The sequence below is a fragment of the Ceratotherium simum genome, chromosome 17 (genome assembly GCF_057802395.1).
Source record: "Ceratotherium simum simum isolate JZ-2026a chromosome 17, ASM5780239v1, whole genome shotgun sequence".
Classification (NCBI taxonomy): Eukaryota; Metazoa; Chordata; class Mammalia; order Perissodactyla; family Rhinocerotidae; genus Ceratotherium; species Ceratotherium simum.
In genome coordinates this window covers 56010312-56037330 of record NC_141916.1, presented here as the reverse complement: position 1 = coordinate 56037330, position 27019 = coordinate 56010312, and the positions used below count along the sequence as shown (strand labels likewise).

Genomic DNA, 27019 nt, shown 5'->3' with positions numbered 1-27019 from the left:
TTTGGATATTTTGCCTAAACTGACCAACTCTGGGTTATAATTCGTCTTAGGTGGTCAGAGCTACCGTAACACTAATCCATCCTCTGCAACGCCTTGACCTGAGGAAGTGTACTGGGATAAATCAGACCAAGAGGCATTTGGTTGGCAATGTCTAGGCTTGAGGAGGACTTTATTACTAGTACATTCTCTTTGGAAATGTACCATAAGTACTCTTAATGAATGATTAAATATAGCACTAATACATAGTTTCCATGAAGCAAAAAGAATCTCTGACCAAGGCCACAAGAGAAATATTAAAATTGTTAATGAATTCAAAAGTGACTGACTGATTTATTACAGGCTTCCTTCAACAAGGTTATTTATCTACTGATGATCTTTTATATTAGGTCTCAGTTTCTTCATCTTTAAAATAAAGAAATTGGGCTTGCTGATCTCTTACAATCCCTTCCAGCTCTAACATTTTATGATTTTGATACTTCAGTGGTATTTGAATAGAACTGCACCTACAGCAGTCTCCATTATCCTCGGTTTCGCTTTCTGCGGTTTCAGTTACCCATGGTCAATGGCAGTCCGAAAATATTAAATAGAAAATTTCAAAAATAAACAATTCATAAGTTTTAAATAGTGCCCCGTTCCCAGTAGCATCATGAAATCTTGCACCATCCTGCTCTGTCCTGCCCTGTCCTGCCCTGGATGTGAATCATCCCTTTGTCCACTGTATCCACGCTGTATACGTTACCCACCCTTAGTCACTTAGTAGCCATCCGGGTTATCAGCTCGCTTGTCGCGGTATCGCAGTGCTCGTGTTCAAGTAACCTTTACTTTACTTAATAATGGCCCCAAAGTGCAATAGTGATGCTGGCAATTCGGACATGCCAAACAGAAGCCGTAAAGTACTTCCTTTAACTGAAAAGGTGAAAGTTCTCAATAAGGAAAGAAAAAAAATCATTTGCTGACATTGCTAAGATCTACGGTAAGAGTGAATCTTCTATCCACGAAATTATGAAGAAGGAAAAAGAAATTCGTGCTAGTTTTGCTGTTGCACCTCAAACTGCAAAATTTATAGCCACAGTGCATGACAAATGCCTATTTAAGATGGGAAAAGCATTAAATTTGTACAAGATATTGAGAGAGAGACCATATTCACGACTTTTATTACAGTATATTGTTATAATTGTTCTATTTTATTATTAGTTATTGTTGTTAATCTCTTACTGCCTAATTTATAAATTAAACTTGATCTCAGGCGTGTATGTATAGGAAAGAACATAGCATATACAGAGTTTGGTACCCTGTGGTTTCAGGCATCTATTGGGGGTCTTGGGACGTATGCCCCGTGGATAAAGGAGGAGGGCTGTACACGCATACAGCACTTTCCAGTTGACAAAGCACCTTCACCTCCATATGTCATCTGATCCTCACAATAACCTTTTGAGGTAACAGGGCAGGTATCATTTTCCCTGCTAGACAGGTGTATAAGCTTTCCCAGGTCAAAACTAATAACTGATAGAACTAGGACTGGGATCTAACATTCTGAGTTTTAAGTCAGTGCTCTTTCAACTATATCATGTCACCTTAAAACTAGTATTAAGGGGCTGGCCCGGTGGCACAGACGGTTAAGTGCACACGCTCTGCTGCGGCAGCCCGGGGTTCGCAGGCCCAGATCCCGGGCGCGCACTGACGCACCGCTTGTCAAGCCATGCTGTGGTGGCGTTCCATATAAAGTGGAGGAAGATGGGCATGGATGTTAGCCCAGGGCCAGTCTTCCTCAGCAAAAAGAGGAGGACTGGCAGATGTTGGCTCAGGGCTTCCTCACACACACACACAAAAAACTAGTATTGAGAACATGAGGCGGTGTTTGACTTCGAGATATAAAATAACACAACTGGCAATGTCACACAGGTGTTAGGAGGTTGCTGATGATAACCGGGTCTGTCAATTTATCAGAACCAACAAAGTATGTTTATATTCATACTGACCCCAGAATCAAACATTAGCAAATTTTAAGTACTGAGTGAACATAGGATGAGGCCAAGAAATACACGACAACATAGCATTATTAAACTTCTCTGCTAAAATTTCTTCAAGAGTTTCTTAACTCTTCCAATTCAGTTTGGTAGGTGACACCTCAGTAAACAGCAGGGGTGGGGTGGAGTGGAACAACCAATCTTACAAGCCTAATAAGAGGTAACCTCTACTTACTACAGCTCTTTTGTCCACCCCAGCAAGGCACACTCCTTTCTTCCTGAAAAAACAAAGCACTGAAAGAATCATCATGTGTAGAAAGATCCCCCAAACTAGTTTGTTTTCTGATAAGCCCAAAGTAGATGTCTCAGGACAGGCTGCTGGTTGCTGTCCCCTACTTGGGGATCTTGAGAGGTTGACCAGAATAAACTATTTAAAAACGCAAGTGTTTAGTCTAATCTTTCTGGAATCTCCTTGGGCTCTAGACACTTCTTTCTAGAACAATGCAAATACTTAAAGGGGTCCACAGTTAAAAAAAAAATTACAAACCACTGCTCTAGAAAGAGCCACCTTGAGTTTCTTCCTACAAAAACGTACAAATGGTACACACACCAAGTTTTACATAACATTTCAGGAGGTTCACAGACTTCCTCAAGTCCACTCATGAATCTCACTGCAGGTTAAGAATTTCTGGGTTCATATGTCAGGTGCTTTGATAAGTAATAACAATAATAGACAGACAGATGGAATGATGACCACCCTGGATAAGATCTCAGAGAAGTCTCCAAGGAAGTCATCTGCAAGCAGAGACTTGAGCTGGTGGAGACATCTGAGTCAGCATGTCAGGAAAAGGCAACAGAAAAGAGCAAAGGCTCCAAGGAGAGAATGTGCTTGGCGAGTTCGACGTGCGCTTCCTCATTTCTATTTCTCTTCCTCACGTTCTCCCTCTGCGTCCCCGCCCCGCTCATTTCTTGTGCACCCCCTCCCCTGGGCCCTGGTTCTCTCCTTAAAGAACTTTCCGAATTCAGGGGCCACGCCCCCACCTTCCCCTAGTCTCACCAGGGCTGCCCTGTTTGCCATTTTCAGGGAACAATGAACTGAGAGTCACGAGAGCCGGGCTCCTGAAGCTCGGGTTCTGCCATGTCGTATGCCCTTGAGTCAGTCACTGGTTGACTCTAGACTTCGGGTTCCTCGGCAATGAGATTATCTTTACGGTCCATTCCATATCTGGGATTCCGACCCCAAAAGTCTTTTCTTTCTATTTCCCTTCTTCCCCGTCTTCACGTTCTCTCCCCTCGGTCTCGCTCTCTCTCTTTCCCCAGCTCTCTTCTCGGCCACACTCCACCCCAATCTCTGACCCACCCCTACTTTTCCTGGTTCGCGCCTGCGCAGACAGGCGTGGACGATTACTTTTGACCCAGCTTAGTAGCCGTAGTCGGTCGGAGCGCCGGCGGTGGGGGATTCTGGGAGAAGATGGCGGCCGCCGTTCACCCTCGGGTTGTCCGGGCCCTGCCAATGTCACGTAAGTGTCACCGGGAACGGCTGCCTCCGATCGGGATTCCGAGACGAGGCTCTAAAGTTTGGGGAGTGGCGCCGTGCTGCAGCGGTCGCGCCGTCTTCCTGGGCATCTTGGTTTTCCTAGGTTCGGAGCTGCCTCAGTACAGTTTTTCCTTTCCTTTCCCTCTCCCCGGCTCACATATTAAATTGTGCACTTGGGAAGGGGTCTGCGCTGAGAGAACGTGAGCAACGGAAAGGGGAGAAGGTGGGGCACAGTAAAGGGTCGAGAGAATCAGAGTTCTGATAGGGTTGTAGGTTTATGCTAAATATTTGTGGCGGGCCGGGCGAGAGGAGGAATCTGAAAGGAATGGAAAAAAGATAGTGGAGAGAAGGTTCTTCGTGGATTGAGTTTATGACCTTGTGCAAACGCTGCATTGTTCTCAACTTCCAGATTCTTCGTGGCAAAGTAGAAATGATAATACCACAACGTCAAGGAGTTTCTGAAAACATTAAATGAAATAATATTTATCAAAGCACTTTCTAAATCAAAAGCATCTCTACAGATGTAGAGTGTGCTGCATCGAGGCGCTGGGGCGCGAGGGGAGAGAAGAATCAGCAGCTTGGTGGAAAGGAAAAGGAAGAAGATTAAAGGATATTTTAGGATTTGTCTAAGCGTCGTTCATTTTACGTTTTATTCTTATTGGATCCGCTGTTATGGTCCTCAAATTGAGAGCGTACCTTTGCTCTTCTATTCTCCGAGAGAGGCTAGAAAAGCAAGGGAATTTAATACAGTTACACTCCACTATCATTCTTTCACCCTCCACCCCTTCACAAACACACCCTAATCAACCTCCAAAAGTTGTGTTTGTCCGTAGTACTTTAGTCATCGTAGAGTATCATTTGCTCTCAGAATTAGCTACGTGTCAGAATCGTTCTTAGAGCTTTGTAAAATAGAAATGGAGACTCACTGCAGAGCTATTGAATCAGAATTTTTGAGATTGGCTCCTTGCACCTTAAATTTTAAAAAGCTCCACAGGTAGTTCTAATGTTCAGCCTGAGGTGAAAGTCAGGAGTATTTGGAGGATTCTTTTTTATTTTTTGTCGTTGGCGGAGGTCCTACGTACCACTGGGAAGGGGCTTGGTGCATATCATTTATAGTGGATGGTTTTGTAGCCATGACTTCTTTGCAAAGACATTTGCTGGTTCTTGTTAAACTGTTACATTGGCTTGACATAATATAGATTGTGAATGGTAATAACTGCTATTTATTGAGTACCTGCTATCTGCTAACCACAGTTCTAGATATTTTCATAAATTTTTTCCTTTAACTTACTTTTTTTTTAAACTGACTCCATAGCGTGTGCTCTTAAGTACAGTGCTTTATTGTTTCTGGTAAAGTGAGCTTTTGAGTAAACTCTGGAAAGGCAAGTCTAGTGTGTAACGTAATCAAAACACTATAGAACAGAACTGTGTAAAACAATTATATAGTACATGTGAAGAGACTATTAAGTACCATAGGAAATCAGAAAAGGGAAAGGTTGGTATCATTTGAAGTAGCAAGGGGAGAATGGAAGACCAGTGGAGAATTGCAGCGCTTCCACTGATTTTTTTTTTAGGGTTGTTGTGATCTGGAAAGTCAGACAGGTTGGACATTTTCTGTCACTGGCAAGGACAAGAGGATGAGAATGGAATAATGAAGTACTTAGGAGGCAGTAAAATGACTACCTATAGATCTGGAATAGTAGGAAAGCAGGTTGAATATGTTACATGGGATGAAATAAAGGAGGCCTTGGAAAGCTAAGCAGGGTTTAGACCAGTGGTCTCCAAAGTGAGTTTTACAAGAGGAAATAACTGGATACAAAAATACAGTATTAGAACTTTTAAAAAACGTTTTCTGTAATAATAACAATAGCTAACACTTAACGTAGTTCGAACTATATACCAGACACTATTGTAAGTGCTTTAATGTGTTTTATGATGTGTCTAACATATTGGTACTACATAGAACGTGTATGGTAATTATAAATGGATAGTTGAAAAATAAAAAGCTAATGCAGTGTGCAAGCAAATATGTTTGGTGACTATTGATGTAGATACTACAGTAGGAAACCAATATAAATTTTTGAGCAAAGGACTATAAGGAATAAAGAATATTACTCTCCTAATGATGTTCATAATAAATACAGAAAATGGAGAGGCTGGAGCCAAAGAGGGCAAGAACTTCTATTTATTGAGCACCTACTGTGTGCAAGGCACTGTGACACGTGCTTACCCTTGTATTACTAATTCTCACAACGTTCTAAAAATGTTAGCTCCATGAAGTCAGGGACTTTGTCTTTTTTACTGCGCTAGTGAAAACTGTTTCTAGAATAGTACTTGGCCCATAGTTATTGAAAAAACAAATAACCATGTGAGCTTAGTGTAACATTACCTTCTGCAGAATTCTGAAGTAATAATAAATGAAAGCAGCTATTATTCGTGGAATGCTTAATGTGTGTTAGGTAATGTGCTAAATGCTTGTCGTACATTAACTCTAATCCTCGTAACAATCTTTTGAGGTATTAATTCTTTGACTCCGATAACTCTTCCCATTTTATTAACTCTGTCCTTTATTACATACCCTCACTTCCTTACTCATCATTCTAATCATTCCCTTTCATACATTCTCAATTCCCTAGCCTGTTTCCCTTTGTCATTAAAAAAAAACCAACACTGATTAAACCAAGCTTTCCATGTATTTGCTTCCTGCCTCAGAGCAGTGGAGAACTGAGCTAGGAAAAACTCCAGACTAACTGACAGGCTTTATTTTAAATTCATGAATAGAAATCTGAAGAGATTTTCAGCACTACATTTTCCTAGGAAATTCACTTTCTCTTTCTCCATAATGATTATTTAATGTCACCCACCAATCCCCTAAAACTTTTAACATGTGCTTCTGTCTCATTCTCAGCTTTACAGAGAAATCAAAGGAATCAGATGAGAACACACTTTTTCCCACCATAAAAATCTAATAGCTGACCTGTGATAATGCTCTGCCTTCTGTCCTCTTACAGTGGGTGAGCTCCTGTTCTGATCTAAGACCAGTTCCTTCGCTCGGCATTCCATCCCATCCTCTCTTACCTATTCATTCCCTCTCCTCGGTCATTAATTTTTCCTCTCTACTGGGTCATTTCCATCAGCATATAAATATGTTATAATATCTCATTGAGGAAAAAAACCCTTCCTTGTTCTCATTTTCCTCCAGTCCCATTTCTCTTTGCCCCTTTGTCCATCATATCTCTTGAGGAGAAATTGTGATCCTTTTCTTACCACTCCTTTGCCTCACAGTCTCTCTTTTGCCTGCTCCAGTCAGGCTTTCATTCAGTGGAATAAAAATAAATACAGTTGCTCTTGTTAAGGCCATTTACAACCAACATTTTCTAGATGCTATGGTCCTCTGTCCTCATCCTTCTTCACTTTTCAGTAGCATTTGATAGAGTTAACTATTCTCTCCATCAATCACTTTCTTCATTTGGCTTCTGGATACCATTTTCCTTTGTTTTTTTTCCTACCTCTGTGGGCTGCTTTTCATTCTCCTTTGCTGGCTCTTTGGGCTAGTCACTTAACCTCTCTGAGCCTTAGTTTCCTCATCTGTAAATTGGCAATATAGATAGCATTGAATGTGATAATACCTATTAAGCACTTAGAACAATACCAGGTGTAAGTTGTGAGTTTAGCTCTTATTATGATATTATTTTTGTGTTGTTATGTGTCTGATCTGCGATGTTTGTTTTTAATCTCTGGTTTCAGTAACTATTTGGTAAGCTAGGCTTTTTCTGCAGTTCCATACTTTTGGATAGGGAAAAACAATGGTTTTTGGGCAGAGTGCCACTGGAAAGTGATCCCTAGAAAACAGACACAGACTTACTTTCTTAGTTACTTACTTACCTACTTACCTACTTTTGATGATTTTCAGTAGTTGTGTATATTAAGTCCGAACTGCATTCTTTTTTAAAAAAATGTTCTCTACTAACCCTCCCTGCCTCCAATCCATATCATCAACTTTTTCGTTCATCATCCGTTTCAGAGTCTGTTCCAGGTCTTTTGCTGTTCTCTGCACAGGGCTTGTTCATTCCCATCTCTGCATTGTTATATGTGTTATGTATTTCACATGGAAATCTGTTCTTTCTGTTATTGCTCTTTAAAACTTTTCTCAAAACACTTTATCTAGGAATCTTTTCTCATGATTATCTAACTTATTGCTCCCTTTGCATTCTCTCGGTTTCTTTCACCATGGAGATTTATACTGTCTTAATTTGTTACTGTTTAATGTTTTTTTAAATGTGATTTATCTTCCTAGCTAAATTATATCCTATGGGGCAGGGAGTTTACTTCTTCATTTTTGTATATTTCCTTATGTCCTATGTATTCTTTGTTGCAATAGTTTGTGTTTATTATTGCTGTTGGCACTTGAATTATAACTTCCAATTTAAAAGTTAAATTTAAACTTTAACCTCAGTAAATGAAAATACTGATAGCAAAATAACATTACAAGTTTCTAGGAAAAGAAACTGTTTGTATTCGTAGTCACATTTATATTAACATTGGCCATTTTTGTATATTCTGGGGTTTTGTTTAAGGTTCTTCTATTACTGCAATAGCCACATCCGTGTTTCATGGCCCACCCCAGCGCCAGCTTCATCATGCACTCATACCTCATGGGAAAGGCGGGCGCTCCTCAGTCAGTGGGGTTGTGGCCACTGTGTTTGGAGCAACAGGATTCCTGGGCCGATATGTTGTCAATCGCCTTGGTAAGTAAAGTTCCTTGAGTTTAGTATACTAAAGGCCACTTACTAGGATTGCCTAATGAGAAGCCATGAGCTTTGTTTCTTTTCATTTTAACGGTGTTACAAAATACTCTTATCTTGGATTTATGTAATTTTGGTCTGCTGTGCATTATGAGCCCACCCATGCTTTCTATATAGGATGTTAAAATGAGAATAGAGGACTCTGAAAAGTTATGGCATCTCTAGCGTGGCGAAATGTGCTTTTTGCTAAAGATAGTATCAATTCACATATCAGACTAGAATTTAAATATTTACCAAATCAGTGTTGTATAATGTATCCTTATTATGTTAACGTTGATCCTTGTTTCAATCCATTCTTTTTTAGGACGTATGGGGTCACAGGTGATCATACCCTATCGGTGTGATACATATGACATCATGTACCTTCGTCCCATGGGTGACCTGGGCCAGATTATCTTTTTGGTAAGAGCCTGTATTACTATTATTGGAGTTGACAGATGTAAATTACTAAGGTCATTTTTAGGAGAGAAAGGCAGTATAATAAAGTAACAGTTGCATCCCGGGGTGGACCAAGGACATCCTCCATTCACAGGGCATTCTTGTAAACTGCAGTTGGCAAATTTCTTCTCTAAAGGACCAGATAGTAAATATTTTAGGCTTTGCAGGTCATAGGGTCTTTGTCATGATTACTCAGCTCTGTCCCCATAGCCCCAAAGCAGCCATAAACAATATGTAAATGAATGGGAGTGGCTGTGTTCCAATAAAACATTATTTACAAAGTTAGACTGCAGGCTAGATTTGCCTGTGGGTCATAGCTTGCCAACCCCTGCTCTAGAGCTGTGCTGTCCAGTATGGTAGCCAGTAGCCACATGGCTATTAGCACTTGAAATGTGGCTAGTCTGAGTTACGATGTGCTTGGCATAGGCTTAATTTAGAACAGTCCTTCCTGAGCGTTTCCTGTTGTTTTTCTTTAATCTGCAGGTTCTTCCTTTAGGCCAAACATTGCCAGTAGGGCTAGACAGAGGGAATAGAGTAGGGGAAGACCCTTCAAAGGAGTGATTAAAAATGTGTGGGCCCTGGGGCTGCCCCGGTGGCGTAGTGGTTAAGTTCACACGCTCCACTTTGGTGGCCCTGGGTTCACAAGTTTGGATCCCAGGCGCAGACCTATGCACCACTTGTCAAGCCATGCTGTGGCAGGCATCCTACATATAAAATAGAGGAAGATGGGCACGGATGTTAGCCCAGGGCCAATCTTTCTCAGCAAAGAGAGGAGGATTGGCAACAGATGTTAGCTCAGGGCTAATCTTCCTCACACACAAAAAAAAAAAAATGTGTGGGCCCTTTGGGTTATCACAGTGACTGGAGACCATACTGGTTTATCAGGTAGGGGCCAGGGATGCTACATATCCTACAGTGCACAGGACAGTCTTTCTCCACAAAGAGTTATGCTGCCCACAGGGCCTGCAGTAATCCTGTGCAGAAATGCTCTGGGCCTTGATGCTTGGCTCTGCTGTTCTTTTAGCTCACTTTCCTACTTCTGTCATCCTGTGTAGAACTGAGCTCCTCCCTTTACACACTTTCCCCTTTTAAAAAATGTTTGGTAAACGTCCTTAGTATCTCTGATATTATACAGAGTATTTGTGATCTCTTTAAATTTTGACTTATTTTTAGTGGCATTTTCATTTATTCTTTACTGAATGTTCACAAGCTAAGTATAATATTTATATTGGAAATTTCTTGTATCTAAAATGTTTTTCTTTTTCAAAATCTTACTCTCAAATATCTTCTTGATACTACACTTACAGGAGCTTAGCTTTTTCCCAGTTCTTTGTGATTTAAGATTATTAGTCACCTTGTCAATCCTCAAAATTAAAGTATTTAGCAAGTGATAGGTGAAAACTTTCACTGGCATGCAAATGTGGAATCATTGGAATTGAGCCATATGAAATGTAGTCCATTCTTTCCACAGGTGTTTATTGAGTGCTATATGCCTGACATTGAGCTAAGTTCTGAGCATGTCTTGATGAGCAAGACCATAGGGAGTTCACAGTCTTAACAGGGAATACAGTCACCAAACACATAACTTTGGATATAATAATGTTTATGAAAGGGGAAGTCCAGGGAAGGTGTAATGGGGGAGCGCTATATTGTTGTTTATTTTTGAGAAGGATGGACCACATCGGATGTGGGGTGCTAATTTTCCCGCTTTAGTCTCTGTTTGAAACTGCTGTCTGAATGGCTACTTGGTTTACCAATCTGACTGTGCCCCCTGGGCCTTATCCCTGTGAATTTTGTTTCCTTTTGATTCCTTCTCTTGCCGCATCGCCCTTGGGCTCTCGGGCCGTTCATGCAGTTATGCCTCAAGCTCTTCCACTCTTTGAGTCTTCTGGGATTCTTCCTCTCTCACCCTTGCCATCTTGTCTGGAAAAGACGTTTTTAGCTTTCTGTGTGTTGAGCAGCTTTTTTTGTTGAGTATGTCACTCACTGTGCTGCAGATTTTATGTATATTTCACTTAATCTTCATAGCAACCCCATGAGGTAGGTTGCATTTTCAGATTTTACGTGGAGGTTGGAGAGATCATTTGTACGTGGTTAGTAAATGGCAAACTGGAATTTGCATTCCTGTCTGACTTCAGATCTATTATTCTATACTGTCTCATGTACCCACTGTCCATCATCAGTTGTAACTAGTTCCTCCTGCTGAGGGCTTCATCTTTTTGTTCTAGAATCTCATTTCTGTAGCCCATTCTCTCTTGTCTAATTACGCAGGCATTTTAGTACTCTCTCTCTCTCTCACCCTTTCTCTTCCCCGTTCTCCCTTCCTCTCTCACTCTCCCTCCCACCCTACTCACTCATACATACACACTTAATATTTGACCCTAAGAAATTATTCTTTATTATCTTCCATTGAAATATTTTTAAAATTCAGTATAGTTTTGACATAGAAAATTCTATACCTTTGTCTGGGGTTATTTAATCCCCAGTCACTATTTTGGATAAAGAATCATCAATCTAATTTAACTCCTACATGACTGCTCAGAAGTATAGTTCTACACCAAAATCTGGCATTGGCTCACTCTGAAGTTTTAGGCAGGTCAGTTGTCTCTGAGTTTTGTTTTCATTTGTTTAAGTAGAAATGACTAGATCTAGGATTATAAAGAGTAAAGAGTTAAAAAGAAATAGGAAAATAGTTGTAAATGTTTCCAATTTAATATTAGCCTTTAAGAGCATTCCTCTTATCTGCAGTCTAACTGGTTGCTGCTAAAAAGGGAAAGTCGGTTTACCTCCCAAATGTTCCTTGGCTCTTTGGCTATATTTCAGGAAGGGAGACTTGATTACTGGATTCCTTTACAAACTTGTAGGGGGCAGTTAGCTGGACAAAAATTGATATGCCCCATTAAAAATGAATATGTCTTTTCTAGTTCTATCATTTGATTACCTGAATAAAATGTACTTTGACCTATTTGTCTCCAGAAGAGTCAGAGAATCAACAGGAAGTTTGAGACCTCAAAATTATTTCTGTTGTAATAAATGGAGCCTGTACGAAATGGTGTCGTATTACGACTATAACACGTGGCCCATTTTGAAACTTGCTGGTTGGGGGCTGTAGAAGTGTTCATTGCCAGGGTGCACCCCTTATGTTTTCATGTGACTGGCTACTGCTATTATAGGAATGGAATGGGAGAAACAAAGATTCTATCCGAAGAGCAGTGGAGCACAGCAATGTGGTCATCAATCTCGTTGGGCGAGATTGGGAAACCAAGTAAGTGTCTGACTCTCGTTTCTTCTTAAAGCTGTCTTAGGGTTCAGTAGATGTTCATTGGGCACCTAATATGCCAGGCATTGTAGTTGTGACCTTTTCAATTAGTCCATGAAAAGACTGAACCTTTTACGTACCCAGTGACTCCCCCTTAGGGAATTTAGTTGGCAGTAAGTCTGATGTAAGTAAGCAGTGTGATGTGCTGCCCCTAACAAGCCAGTATGGATTGTGTCATTGTGGTCAGTGTCATTAATGTGACGGAATGACTGGTGTTGGTCCTGTGCTTGGATCTGTCCAGCTGGGATGAGGTTAGCAAGGAGGATTTTCCCTGTTCTACTGTTCAACAAGTTGAACCTTGATTTTTCTTGAGTAGACAAAGTTCTGGATCTGTTCTCCACATTGTTAATCAAAAATGGCGTGAGTACTGGTTTGGACAGTTTTTTTTAGCTTTTGTTTGGATTGTTTATCAACAAATAACGTTTTAATCCTGTAATTCTACAATTTATTAAAGTTTGACTTAGATTTATTTATATGTGTCTGCCTCATCATATATTTTAAGTTTTTGACGACTTGGAGGGTCTTGTTCAACTTTATATCCCCCGTAGTGACTAACACAGTGCCTTGTACAGAGTAAGCATGTAGTTAATGTTGTTGGAGAAAATTAGTGACTGACGTTTTAGTTTCCCTTTTTCCCTGAGGGAAACAAAGGCCCAAGGGTAAGAAGTGATTCCCCTTCCAGCCCCCAATACTTCCCCCCACCCCACCCAACCAGTGCAGCCAGATGTTTCTAAAGGGCCTCAGATTTAGAATTCCTTGAGGACAGAGAATGTTACGCATGCTGGTTTATAACATATAGTAAGCCTTAAATTAAGTATAATAATGATGATGAGCAGACCTGTAAAATTGAAAAAAAAAAACATTAATTTTGACTTTGGGTTAAATCAGTGCTGTTTAAAAGTTTAACTATTATGATTTTAGCAATAAGATGAAAACCAGCTTATTGCAGAAAGCTTTGAAATCCTGAGTCAGGTGTTCTTAACTGATCCCTATTTTTTTCTTACAGGAATTTTGATTTTGAGGATGTTTTTGTGAAGATTCCCCTAGCGATTGCTCAAGTGTCCAAGGAAGCTGGAATTGAAAAATTCATTCATATTTCCCATCTGAATGCTGATATTAAAAGCTCTTCTAGATATCTGAGAAATAAGGTAACAAATTGATTTGGGAAGCAGTTCACAGAGCTAGAGTTTCTCAGCCCCTCTGAAACATGAGTTAAATCAGAAGGGTTTCTCCTTGGCGGCCGGCCCCGTGGCTTAGCGATTAAGTGTGCACACTCCGCTACTGGCAGCCCGGGTTCGGATCCCGGGCGCGCACTGATGCACCGCTTGTCTGGCCATGCTGAGGCGGCGTCCCACATACAGCAACTAGAAAGATGTGCAACTGTGACATACAACTATCTACTGGGGCTTTGGGGAGAAAAAGGGAAAAAAAGGAGGAGGATTGGCAATAGATGTTAGCTCAGGGCCAGTCTTCTTCAGCAAAAAAGAGGAGGATTGGCGTGGACGTTAGCTCAGGGCTGATCTTCCTCGCAAAAAAAAAAAAAGAGAAGGGTTTCTCCTTGACATATCCAGAATTAGAAGGGGTTTCTAATTCTCCATATCCAGAATTAGATTTTGTGTGTGTGTGTGTTCTGACACTTTTGTTGAGTGCCTTCTGTTTGCAGGCAACTATGCTAAGGAGCTTCAGAGATAAATAGACCATATTATTACCTGCTGACAAATGCTTAAAGTTTCTTGGGGTATAATAGAATTACACAGTAAACATCATAAAAGGTAGAGTATGATTCCTGCCAAAAGAATCATATCTGTGTCTCCTACCAAGGTTAAAGGACCATCTTTCTTTCTCAGACCCCTTGCACAGTCATGGTCTTATGCCACCTTGAAGGAGTTATATGAAGGCTGAGGATGACAGGGATAAATGTTTGCCAAGGAAAATGGCTATTCACATAGTATTTAGGCTTCTTGTACTTCCAGAAACCCCATCGTAGTCCAGGTTGTACCTAGGGATTGACCACTCTGGTTTGGAATCAGTCTGTAACCTGAAACGCCTTTATTATCAAGGACTCAGAAAGGATTGCAGTGTCTGGAACTGCCTTTAGCATTGGCTTCTGCTGCAGTGAGCCTGCTTTCAGTCAGACTGATAAGCACCACAGAGTTCCTTGACAGTGGCGTCAGCTTTTCAATCCACTGTATTCTTTTGTTGAACAGATTATTTATTAAGCACTTATTGTGTGCTACATATTGTGTTAGGTGCTGGGATACGGTTGTGAATGAAACAGACGTGGTCTTAGCCCATATCTAGTTTCTAGTCCATTGAGGAAAATAATTCCAGATGCACCAGATATTGTAGAGTAGCAAACTGTGCCATAGGAACAATAATGGGGGAGAGGGGGCACCTATCAGATAGGAGCATTTAATTACTAGCATCAGAAAATTCGGTGTAAATTGGCTTAAAAATAAAGGGAATTTATAGGCCTACGTATCTGAAAAATCCAGCAATAGGGAATCTTAGCCACGTTGGTGCCCAGGTTCATCGGGACTTCAGCTTTGTCTCTCTGTGATTCTTTCAGCTCTTTTTTTTGTGTAAGCTTTGTTTCTCATAGTCACAGAACTGGCTGATGGTACATCCAGGCCTCACATTTTCGTACTACATTGGAGAGAAAGAGAGAGTGCACACTGTGCCTGCCTCAGCCCTAGCATTCATAGAATCGTCTGAATTCATGATTGTTTGGGAGGGATGGAGCAAGTTGTCAGTGGTGAGAAAGAGGGAAGAGTCAGAGACGTCCAGCCCTCTGGCTTACACCACTGGGTGGATGGTGGTACTGTTGAATAAGGTGAAACATATGGGACACTAGGCTTTAGGACAGTGGTTCTTAGCCTTAGCTGCACATTAGGATCACTGAGGGAGCTTTGAAAAATCCTGATACCTAGGCTGCACCAAGACCAATTAAAATAGAATCTCTGGGGATATACCTTGGGCGTCAGTATTTTTTAACTATTCTTGGGTAATTCCAGTGTGCAGCAGAGATTGCACGTCAATCAACAAGGTAACAGTGGTGAATGGAGTTTATGATCCTGGAGCTCAGAAGAGGGGTCTGGAGTGGAGATATAAATTAGGGAGTCACCAGCATTTGTTGTTAATTGAAGCAATGGGAGGGGATAAGATGGCCTGGTGAGGAATTGTAGATTGAGAAGAGAGCTTTGGACTAGACCAGAGGAATACCGATGATCAGTGGTTTGGGAGATGAGGAGGCACCTACAAACACAAAACAGACAGAAAGACGGGACCACTCCCATCACACAGTGGGATAGGAGGGAAACCAGCAGAGTGCAAGGTTGTGGAAGCCAAGAGAAGACGGTGTCGCAGGAGGGAGTAGCTACTTATGAATGCCGTTGAGAAGCCAAGTAAGGTGAGAGGTGTAAAGTCACCTTGGATCCGCTGACATGGAGGTCATCGGTGACCTTATCAGGAATAGTTGGAGTGCAGTGTCAGGGCAGGATCCAGAGTATAGGTGAGCGAAGAGTGAGCAGGAGCTGAGACAGTGGGGACAGTGAGGGCAGGCAGCATTTTTAAGTGGTTTGGTAAGAGGACGGAGGGGCCAGGAAGCCGGATGGGCATGTGGAGTCAGGACTGTTTTTTCTTTTCAAGTAGAGGATCTTGACATTGTTTGCATACTGTTGGGAAGGGGCTGGTAAAGAGAGTGAGACTGAAGATGTGGGAGAGAATAAATTGGGCAGGTTCTGGAGAAAATGAAAGGAGGGGAACTCTAAAGCATTGCAGGTGGCACTGCGCCTCTGTTGTGGTAAGAAAGGAGGAGAAAATGTTGGTTCATGCATCTGAGTATGGATTTAGTGATGGGAACTTGAGCTGGTTTTTCTCTGCTGCTGTATTTTCTCTTTGAGTTAGAAGGTGAAGTCATTTACTGGAAGGAAGAGAAAAGTAAGGGAGAAATTTGAATAGAATAGAAAATGTTTGAAATTGTCATATGGGACAGTAAACTAATTAGAAGAAAACGCTATTTCTCAGAAATGTTGAGAGCCCAGTTAAAATTGGTAACATGAATTTACAGTGGTACCAATTTATGATTTTTATTTATTTTCCTCCAGCTCTGAAGGCAGCAGGAGTGAGTGACTCAAAAAAGGAGGCTAATGGGGTTCCTACAGGATTGAGATTTTGCCTGGTGGGTAGAGTAAAGGACAGAGGGACAAGGTGGTTTACGATATTGGTAAGAGAGTGATTGAAAAGTTGGGCCGTAGAATCTAATCTGAGGCGGGGGAAGTTAAGAGGGGTTGATAACAGAGGAAAGCAGAATCAGTGGACTAGAGTTCCTGAGAAGGCTGAGGAACAGATATCTCGGGAACGGATGAACAGAGAACAGACAGGCTGGAAGTACAAGGGATTGTCACCTGAGAGTAGGCTGTCTTCATTCAGTGTTTCAGAAGAAGGGCACTTTTGGTAGTTGATATGCTCTGCGGCCTGACAGAGTTGCAAGTAGCAGAAGTGGAGTGAAGAGGAGGTCACTGGCGTTGATACGCTTAAGAAACTGAGAGGTCCAAGTCCACGTGGACATTGATGATGCCCACAGTGGTGGTGTAGGTGGAAAGGAAGTTGGGGTGGAAAGGAAGACTGAAGTGGTGCTGATATCGGCAGTGAACAAGAAGCCTTGTCTAGGAGGTGAGCAGATGACAAGTGAGTGGGTTACAGCAGTTGAAATTAGGAAGATAAATGACCCATCCCGACTCCTCTGGTATACTGTTGCTGCTTCCATTATTGTAGCTTGTTCCAGCATGTTCTTCTTTCTGTGGCAGCCTGCCAGATTGTTGACACAAACCAGAGTCTGTGATTAGAAGGAAAGAGGGAGGCTAGAAAAATTCTACTCTGATTTTTCTTTCTTCTGTGTAAGCTTCTGTCAAATGAATATGAGAAGAAACCCAAAAAGAGCTGTAAGAGGCAGGGCATTTTTATGTGTTATTTTTTAAAAAAATTTCTGTGTAACTGAGTTTTGTGAATACTATGATTACCCTAATCTGGAGGAAAATATGACCTTTGAAATATAAGTAGCGTCCTGACAGTGGAATGAATGGAAGCTTTGTTCACTCGTCTCAGAACTCTGTTTTGTTTGGTTGTTTGTTTAGGCTCTTGGAGAGAAAGAAGTGAGAAATGCTTTTCCAGAAGCCACTATCATAAAGCCATCGGACATCTTTGGAAGAGAGGATAGATTCCTCAATCATTTCGCAAGTATGTATTCTTAATGGTAGAAGAGAGGACACTGGTTAACCAGGTTGAAGTTAAGCACAAGCTAACAGTGTTCTCTGACTTGACAGACTGAGATTACATTTTTTCTCCCCTACTTGCCGTTTTCTCCCCAAAGGTTATATTTGCCTAGTCAGTGTGGTCCTTCTCCTGATCTTCATTACTCTGTATCAAAAGAAGCAACTCATATTCATGGAAAGAGCATGGACTTGGGAGTCAGAGACCTGAGTTTAAATTTTGGCCCTAGGACTAACTAGCTCTGTGACTTCAGCAAGTCTATTAGTGGCAGCTTCCTTGTCTGTTAATGTGGACATAATAATGTCTACCTCAAGAGTGGTGCGTTAATTAATGAAGTAGCCTATGTTACAGCACCTGGCACATAGTAAATGCTTAAATGTTGGCTTCATTTGTACTTTTCCTCTGAAGTCCCTGTTTCTTTACTGCTTTCTCACATTTAGTCTGACAGCCAAGTCACTTGTATGTTGGCTTTCAAAGACAAAGAGGTAGCATTGTGCTTGGTCAGACACATTTAATAGGTCTTCCTTGTTAATAGCAATTTCTATGGAACAGGATTAGAGATTAATAAATATTAATTTGGGCATTGCTAAACTAGAACCAGTCAGTTGGTATAAACTGCTTTCATAGGCTGGAAGATGTTTTGTTTACTCTCAGGGTTTTTGTTTACTCATTAGACTTGTCTTGGCAGAGAAAATCAGTGTTTGACTAAGTGAAGAGATTTTGAGATTTTAGGGATGAGAAAATGATTTCCCTGTACTTCTCTGGGGGCAGGAGTGGAGAATACATTTTTAAAGTCTGTGATAAGAACCCAGCTTTAGTTTCTGATTCGAGTGAACTACCAGTTACCTCTAAATTTATTCACTTCTGTGTTGGGAGAGGATTTGGACCTTTCTCCTAGGAAGTACTAGGACGGTTAGTAGTTACTGTTTTATTAGAACCTTCCTGTGTCTCCTCGTTAGCTATTTGTATTGTTCTGTGAGTTTTTTATGTATGTCCTTTGCCCATGTGGGTTTTTGGTTGTTTTTTTGAGAGAAGTTTTTCTTATTGATTTATTTAGGCTCTTTATCTATTATGAATATGTATCTTTTCTTATATTTGCTACAACTTTTTTGTTAGCTTATTTACTTTAATTTTTTTATTTTCCTTAATAATAGATTTTATTTTTTAGGGCACTTTTAGGTTTACAGAGAACTTGAGTGGAAAGCACAGAGTTCCCACATGTCCTTTAATCCCTCAGTCTCCCCCACAGCAGTTTTCTCTATTGTTACCATCTTGCATTAGTGTGGTACCTTTGTTACACTTGATGGGCCAATATTGATACATTATTATTAACTGAAGTCCATTCTTTATGTTGTACATTCTATGGATTTTGACAAATGTATAATGACATATATGTACCTTTAGAATATCACAGAGAATAGTTTCACTGCCCTAAAAATCCCCTTTGTTCCACCTATTTATCCCTCCCTCCTTTCCCCCTACCCCCACCCCAATCCCTGGCTAACACTGAACTTTCTACTGTCTCCATAGTTTTGCCTTTTGTAGAATATCATATAGTTGGAATTACACAGTGTGTAGCCTTTTCAGACTGGCTTCTTTCACTGAGGAATATGTTAATATGTGTTTAAGGTTCCTCCATGTCTTTTCATGGCTTGAGAACTCATTTCTTTATTTTTTTTTTTGATGAGGAAGATTCACCCTGAGCTAACATTTGTTGGCAGTTTTCCTCGTTTTTTGCTTGAGGAAGATTCACCCTGAGCTAACATCTGTGCCAGTCTTCCTCCACTTTGTACGTGGGACCACCACGTGGGAGGTGGGACCACCTCCACAGCATGGCTGATGAGTGGAGTAGGTCTGCACCTGGGATCTGAACCCATGAACCTGGGCTGTCGAAGCAGAGTGGGTGGAACTTGAACCACTTGGCTGCAGGACCAGCCCGTCATTTTTTTTATAGTTGAATAATATTCCATTGTACGGGTGTACCACAGTTTGTTTATCCAATTTAGATGTTTTGTTTTGTTGTGTTTTTTTTTGGTGAGGAAGATTGGCTGTGAGCTAGCATCCATTGCCATCTTCCTCCTTTTGCTGAGGAAGATTAGCCCTGAGCTAACATCTGTGGCCGTCTTCCTCTATTTTGTATGTGGGATGCTGCCACAGCATGGCTTGATGAGCGGTGCATAGGTCCGTGCCCGGGATCCGAACCTGCAAATCCCGGGCCGGTGAAGCAGAGCATGTGAACTTAACCACACCACCAGGCTGGCCCCCTAATTTAGATGTTTTTATCATGTGTTTTTTCCTCCAATTGCTTGTGTCCTTTCACCTTTTGTATTGAGTTCCATTTTAAAAAAAATTGTGATAAAATATACATAATATAAAATTTAACCTTCTGCTATGGACTGAGTTGTGTTCCCTGCAAATTCATTTCTTGAAGCCTTCACCCCAGTGTGACTATATTTGGAGATGGGGCTTTTAGGAGGTAATTAAGGTTAAATGAGGTCATAAGGGTGGGGTCCTAACCTGATAGGATTGGTGGCCTTATAAGAAGAGGAAGAAAGAGAGAGAGATCTGAGGAAAGGCTATGTAAGAACATAGGTGGCTGCCTACAAGTCTGGAAGAGAGCTTGCACCAGACACCTTGATCTCAGACTTTCCAGCCTCCAGAGCTGTGAGACAATGAATTTCTCTTGTTTAATTAAGCTACCCAGTCTATAGTATTTTGTTATGGCAGCCCCAGCAGACTAAGATGCCATTTTAACCATTTCTAAGTGTACCGTTCAGTAGTAGAATGTATATTCACATTGTAGTGCAACCCATCTCCACAACTCTTTTCATTTTGTGAAATTGAAACTCTGTATCTGTTAGACAACAACTCCCGGTTCTCTCTTCCCTCCAGGTACTGGCAACCACCATTTTTCTTTCTGTCTCTGTGAATTTGACTATTCTAAGTACCTTATACATATGGAATCATACAGTGTGTGTCTTTTTGTGACTGGCTTATTTCACTTAGCATGATGTGCTCAAGGTTCATCCAGGTTGTAGCATGTGACAGAATTTCCTTCCTTTTTAAGACTGAATAATATTCCCTTGTATGTATAGACCACATTTTGTTTACCCATTCATCTGTCAATGGCCACTGGGTTGCTTCCACCTTTTGGCTATTGTGAATAATGCTGCTATGAACGTGGCTGTGCAAGTGTCTCTTCCAAACCTTGCTTCCAGTTCTTTTGGATATATAGCCAGAAGTAGAATTGCTGGATCATATGGTAGTTCTACTTTTAATTTTTTGAAGAACTGCCATACTGTTTTCCATAGTGGCTGTACCAGTTTACATTTCCACCAAGAGTGCCAGTTTTTTTCATATCCTTGCCAATACTTGTTATTTTCTATTTTTTTGATGTTTACTCTCGGGGTTTTTGTGTTTACTAATTGGACTTGTCTTGGCAGAGAAAGACACACCTAATGGATGTGAGGTAATAACTCGTGGTTTTGATTTGTATTGCCCTAATGATTAGAGATGTTAAGCATCTTTTCATGTGCTTGTTGGCCATTTGTGTATCTTATTTGGAGAAATGTCTATTCACATCCTTTGGTCATTTTTTAATTGGGTTGTTTGTTTTTTGTTATTGTTGAATTGTAGGAGTTCTTTATATATTCTGGATATTAACCCCTTATCAGATATATGATTTGCAAATATTTTCTCCCATTCCATAGGTTGCCTTTTCACTCTGTTAATTGTGTCCTTTGATGCACAGAAGTTTTAAATTTTGATGTAGTCTAATTTATCTATTTTTACTTTTGTTGCCTATGCTTTAGGTGTCATATCCAAGAAATCATTGCTAAATCTAATATCTTGAAGCTTTTCCCCTGTTTTTTTTTGGTAAGGATTCTGTAGTTTTAGCTCTTTGATCCATTTTAAGTTAATTTTTGTATAGGGTGTAAATTAAGGGTCTAACTTCATTCTTTTATACATGGACATACAGTTTTGCCAGGACCATTTGTTGAAAAGACTGTCGTTTCTCTATTGAATGGTCTTGGCACCCTGTCAACAATCATTGACCGTATACACAAGGGTTATTTCTGATTGTTCGACTCCACTGGTCTATATGTCTATCTTTATGCCACTGTTTTAGTTACTATAAACTGTTTTGATTACTGTAGTTTTGTAATAAGTTTTGAAATCAGGAAGTGTGAGACTTTCAACTTTGTTTTCTTTTTCAAGATTGTTGAGGCTACTTGGGGTCCCTTAAGATTCCATGTGAATTTTAGGATGGAGATTTTTATATTTCTGCAAGAAACACCATTGGGATTTTGATAGGGATTTCATTAGATCTGTAGATTGCTTTGGGTAGTATTGACATCTTAACAATATTAAGTCTTCTAATCCATGAACATGGGGTGTCTTTCCATTTATTTGTGTCTTCAAATTTCTTTCAGCAATGTTTTGTAGTTCTCAGTGTGCAGATCTTTAGCCAACTTCATTAAGTTTATTCCTAAGTATTTATTCTTTTTGATGCTCTTATAAATAATTTCTACTTTTAAAAGTTCTTTTAGGTGCTGGCCCCATGGCCGAGTGGTTAAAGTTCATGGGCTCTGCTTTGGCAGCCCGAGTTCGCAGGTTCAGATCCCAGGTGCGGACCTACTCTACTCATCAGCCATGCTGTGGAGGCATCCCACATATAAAGTAGAGGAAGATAGGCACAGATGTTAGCTCAGGGCTAATCTTCCTCAAGCAAAAAAAAAAAAAAAAAAAAAAAAGAGGAGGATTGCCAACAGATGAATCTTCCTCACCAAAAGAAAAAGTTCTTTTAAAAAGCTTTTTTTATTTTTACATTTAATCCACTTCTGATTTGTTTTGGTTTGTGGTAATATGTGAGCCATTTCTTTTTATTTGTTTTTCAAAGAGTAGAATGATTGTCTCAGCACCATGTATTAGATAATATTTCTGTTTCCCACATATTTGTGGTACTGCAGTCATCATACACTGAGTCCCTTTTTTACCAGCATCCTTTTCTGGGTTACCTATGCTGTATCGCTCATCTGTTGATTCCCATGTTCCTCCTTAGAATGGGGTGCAGTTAGAGCCCAGTCTTGGGAGTGGCCATGCCTCTAGCATTATAGAGTAGAAGACAAGTAGCCAAGGCCTTTTTACTTTCCATGTCTCCATGTCTGAGAAACACATGGCTACTGCTTTTAATGAGGAAGATCATTAGCTTCCTCAGAGTCAGCTTCATTTATTTCGTTATTTCTGTTATGCAAAATGAAATGTTATGCTTACCTGGAGCACCTGGAGATTGGTGGGTCTTATAGCAGCTTAGGCCTTCTAAGAATAGTTCTCTTTCTTCTGCCAGATATTCGCTCATTTGGTGGTGTACCTCTTATTTCCATGGGCAAGAAGACAGTGAAACAACCGGTATATGTAAGTACCTTGGATGAAGGGGCTTTAGCTGAATTGAGATTCAGGGGATCAATTTTCTGGTTTTATCTTAATCCTGTAACTCCTTCATTTTCTTCTTTGTCAACTTGCTTCAACTGGTTGCCTCTCAGTTTACCTAAGAGGTGCGTGTATTCTCTGTGTCTTCACTTATTTGTTCATTTAAGGAAAATGTATTGAACCCTTAGACACACTGTACACATCACTGGGAATACAGAGATATTAACTCAACAGACATGGATTGCTGTCCTCAAGTTGGTCTCAGAGGCAGGTCAGCAAAGCAGTTATCATGCAACTTGATAAGTGCTGTGATGGGAAGAGGGTTTTACATAATTACATCAGAGGGACACCTGGTCCGGACTTGAGGGTCAGGGCAGGCCTTCCAGAGGAAATGACATCTAAGATGAGACCTTAAACATGACCAGTAGCAAGTCACATGAAAGGGTTGGGGAAGAGTATTCCATGCAGAGGGAACAGAGTGTATAGGGGCGCAAAGGTGAGAGAGCAATGTTGGATTCCATATGATGTTGAACCAGGGTTTCTCAGCTATGCCACTATTGACGTTTTGGACCAGATAATGCTTTGTTGTAGGGGCTGTTGTAGAATGTTTAGCAGTGTTTCTGGCTGCTAGCCACCAGATGGCAGTAGGACACTGCCCCCGGCGGCACCGCCCCCCCCCAGGCTAAAAATGTCTCTGGGTATTTGCCACATGTCCCCTGGGGGCCAAAATCACCCCCAGTTGAAAACCGTGGGGTCTGAAACCACATAAAATTATTATTTTGAAAGTCGAGTGGTAGAATATCGGCAGTTCCATGTGGTGGAGCCTAGTGGTCAGTGGTGTCTTAGTAACAGAGTTGGGAGGAGTGGTCAGGGGTGAGATGGGAGCGGGAGTGGGCAAAGGCACCTCAGAAGGGCCTGACAGCCGGCTGAAGACAAACTCGTTCTGAGGAGAGGAAATAGGTAGGTGAGCCTTCCAATGTGGAGATTATTTGAGCTCTTGAGAAGTGGGTTCTTTCAGAAGCTTTCTGAAAACAGACAATGCCGTTACTTTGATTGTGGGGTTTTTTTTGTGTGTGATTGATGTGGCTTTCTTTCCTTCCTTCCTCTCTTCCTTTCTCCCTCCCTTCCTCCCTTCCTCTCTTTCTTTCTCTCCCCATCTCTCTGTTTCTCTCTCTTTCAACAATTACTCAAACACGTGTTATAATTTCTTTCCTTCCTTCCTCTCTTCCTTTCTCCCTCCCTTCCTCCCTTCCTCTCTTTCTTTCTCTCCCCATCTCTCTGTTTCTTTCTCTTTCAACAATTACTCAAACACGTGTTATAATTTCTTATAGGTTGTAGACGTAGCCAAAGGAATTGTTAATGCAATTAAGGACCCAGATGCCAGAGGGAAGACTTTTGTCTTCGTTGGGTAGGTGGCTAGACCTTGACTTTAAAATTGTGCTACCTGTTAAAATGAAAGAATCATAATGATTTACAACAAAGATTTCTAAACGTGTTACTAACAGACTTGTTCGTTGTATTTTTACAGTGTCTTTCTTCGACTGTATTTATTCCAGAAACCTTACTCCCTTAGCCCTGAGACCAGTGTGTCTCAAAGAGCAGTCCAAAGGCCACCATTGTCAGAATCTCCTGAATGTATATATTAAATCAGAATTTAAGGGAGCCTGGAATCTATTTTAATAAATGATTCTTCTATCCCTAAAGTCTGAGAACCACTGCCCTAGTATATTACATATACTTAGTCCAGTGATCCCCAAGGATGGTTTTGTACTACTACAGTGATGTTTTTAATATATAAAAGCATACTGCTATAAATTCTGAAACATAAACAGAATACTTTTAGGGAGTGAGTATAGTTGCAAAATTGAATGAATTTTGGTAGAGTATGTCATTACCTCCAAAAGGTTGGAAATGGCTGGTTTAGGGTACAGTTGCTCGTGCTGTGCAATTTATTTTATGCTCTCTTTGTTGAAATTTGCTCTCAGGAAAAATGGGGCACAGTTAAGCTATGTGACTTACTCGAAATTATTGAATCATGTCACAGCTAGGTTTAGGACCTTTTTACTGAATTAACTAAAACTGAAAAACTGAGACTCAATCTACCAAGTTGAAAAGTACCAAGTCCACTTGATACTTGGCCCAGAACCTTGTCATTATTGAAGCAAACTAATGACACCTGATGTTCTATGAAAGGTGGGGATCTGATTCAACAGATAAGTTATAGCCTAATTCCTAAAAAATATTTGCTTCTAGAGAAAAGACGGGCCAGCCCTGGTGGTCTAGTGGTTAAGATTCTGCACTCTCATTCCTGGGGCTTGGGTTCATTTCCCCGTCAGGGAACCACACCACTGGTCTGTCAGTTGTCATAGTGTGGCAGCTGCGTGTGGCTGTGATGCTGAAAGCTATGCCACTGGTATTTCAAATACCAGCAGGGTCACCCGTGGTGGACAGGTTTCAGTGGAGCTTCCAGACTAAGACAGACTAGGAAGAAGACGTGGCCACACATTTCTGAAAAAATTGGCCACAAAAACCCCGTGAATAGCAGTGGAGCATTGTCTGATATGGCACCGGGAGGTGAGAGGGTGGTGCACAAAGACTGGGCAGGTTCTGCTCTGCTGTACACAGGGGCGCTAGGAGTTGGAATTGACTCTGTGGCATTAACAACAACAAAAAGAAAAGACACTTCTCTCTGGAGGCATAGTATATATTCCCAGGATTATGAATTCGTACGTTGTGATGTTTCACTTTTATTAATAAATTTAGTAAATTTTTTTTTCAGTGCAAAAAACTCTATATCATGTTTATGTCAACTAGCTCCTACAAGATGTGTATTTCTCTTTGAGTTCCCAATTTGGTACATTAGTATGTAATCAGTTGTATACTCTAGGAAAATTATTTATAAAAGTGTTCAGCGCAAGTTCCATAAAAGTCTAGACTCAAAAGATACCAGGATCTAGTCAAAAAGTACTTAGACCAGGATTTCAAGGAATGAACAGAAACGGCTTTACAAACTTTGCTCACTACTCAGGGGAAATGGCTCTGGGATGAGTTAGCCATTCTCCTCTTTACCTTTGTCCAGCCTCTCCAGTCTCTGCCAGGCTATAGTAAGTCGTACTTGTTTGGCACAGTGATGGGAACAGTAATGCTAGACATGGCAGTGTAGGCATTTTTCCTTATGAAATTGTAAATATTCATCTACACTTCTCTTTTTGTCTCTTCAGCCCCACGGGAAAGCTTTGCTTATTTCCCTGACATTTTGAGGCTAAGGCAGAGGCATAAAAGCTTAATTTTGCTCCTAGGTTTTTCACAGTTATTAATTATATGATGTTGGTGCATTCTATCGTTCATTCATTAAATACTTACTGATACACACACATACACAAAACTATGAGAACTAATAAACAAGTTCAGCAAAGGCACAAGGTACAAGATCAATATATAAAAATCCATTTCCATGTATTAGCAAGTGAATAATCTGAAAATAAAATTAAAATAATTTTGTTCACAGTAGCATCCACAAGAATAAAATATTTAGGTATAAATTTAGCAAAAGAAGTACAAGACTTGTATACTGAAAATTACAAAACATTTTTGAGGGAAATTAAAGAAGACTTAAGTAAATGGAAAGACAGCTCATGTTTGTGGATTGGAAGAGTCAATATTGTTAAAATGGTAATTTTCCCCAAATTTAACTCAATCCTATTAAAATTCCAGTAGGCTTTTTGCAGAAATTAACAAATTGATTCTAAATTTATATGGAAATGCAAAAGACCCACAATAGCCAAAACCATTTTGACAAAGAAGAATAAAGTTAGAGCACATAAACCTCCCAACTTCAAAACTTTCTCTAAAGCTGTAATTATCAAGACAGTGTGGTCCTGGCATAAGAACAGACGTAGAGATCAATTAAACAGAATTGATAGTCTAGAAATCCACCTTTATGTTTATGGATGGTTGTTTTTTAACAAAGGTGCTATGACACCTCAATGGGGAAAGGATAGTCTTTTCAACCAATTGTACCGAGATATCCGCTTGCAAAAAAATGGCCTTAGATTCTTTCGTCACGCCATACATGAAAAAAACTTGGAACAGATCAAGGACCTCAATGCAAGAGTTAAGACTATGAAACTTTTTGAAGAAAAATAAAAAATCTTCTGGGTTGGGCAAAGGTTGTTAGATATGGCATCAAAAGCATGCTTCATAAAAGGAAACATTGATAAATCAGACTTCATCAAAATTAAAAACTTCTGTA

At 40.5% G+C, this 27019-nt stretch overlaps 2 protein-coding genes across 2 annotated transcripts in view; one reads left to right on the top strand and one right to left on the bottom strand.

Moving 5' to 3' along the window:
* AKAP3 (A-kinase anchoring protein 3) overlaps positions 1-3100 on the bottom strand; it is a 28939-nt gene extending 25839 nt beyond the window's left edge. Inside the window, exon 1 of the mRNA XM_087442876.1 lies at positions 3025-3100. Coding sequence (XP_087299002.1) covers positions 3025-3045 — 21 coding nt within the window. The 5' untranslated portion in view covers positions 3046-3100. The remainder of the gene's footprint in view (positions 1-3024) is intronic.
* A 191-nt stretch (positions 3101-3291) lies between these two features.
* Positions 3292-27019, top strand: part of NDUFA9 (NADH:ubiquinone oxidoreductase subunit A9) — a 33581-nt gene continuing 9853 nt past the window's right edge. The window contains exons 1-8 of the mRNA XM_004438745.3: positions 3292-3487; positions 8082-8252; positions 8614-8711; positions 11921-12012; positions 13073-13214; positions 17202-17304; positions 22685-22752; positions 24099-24175. Coding sequence (XP_004438802.1) covers positions 3439-3487; positions 8082-8252; positions 8614-8711; positions 11921-12012; positions 13073-13214; positions 17202-17304; positions 22685-22752; positions 24099-24175 — 800 coding nt within the window. The 5' untranslated portion in view covers positions 3292-3438. The remainder of the gene's footprint in view (positions 3488-8081; positions 8253-8613; positions 8712-11920; positions 12013-13072; positions 13215-17201; positions 17305-22684; positions 22753-24098; positions 24176-27019) is intronic.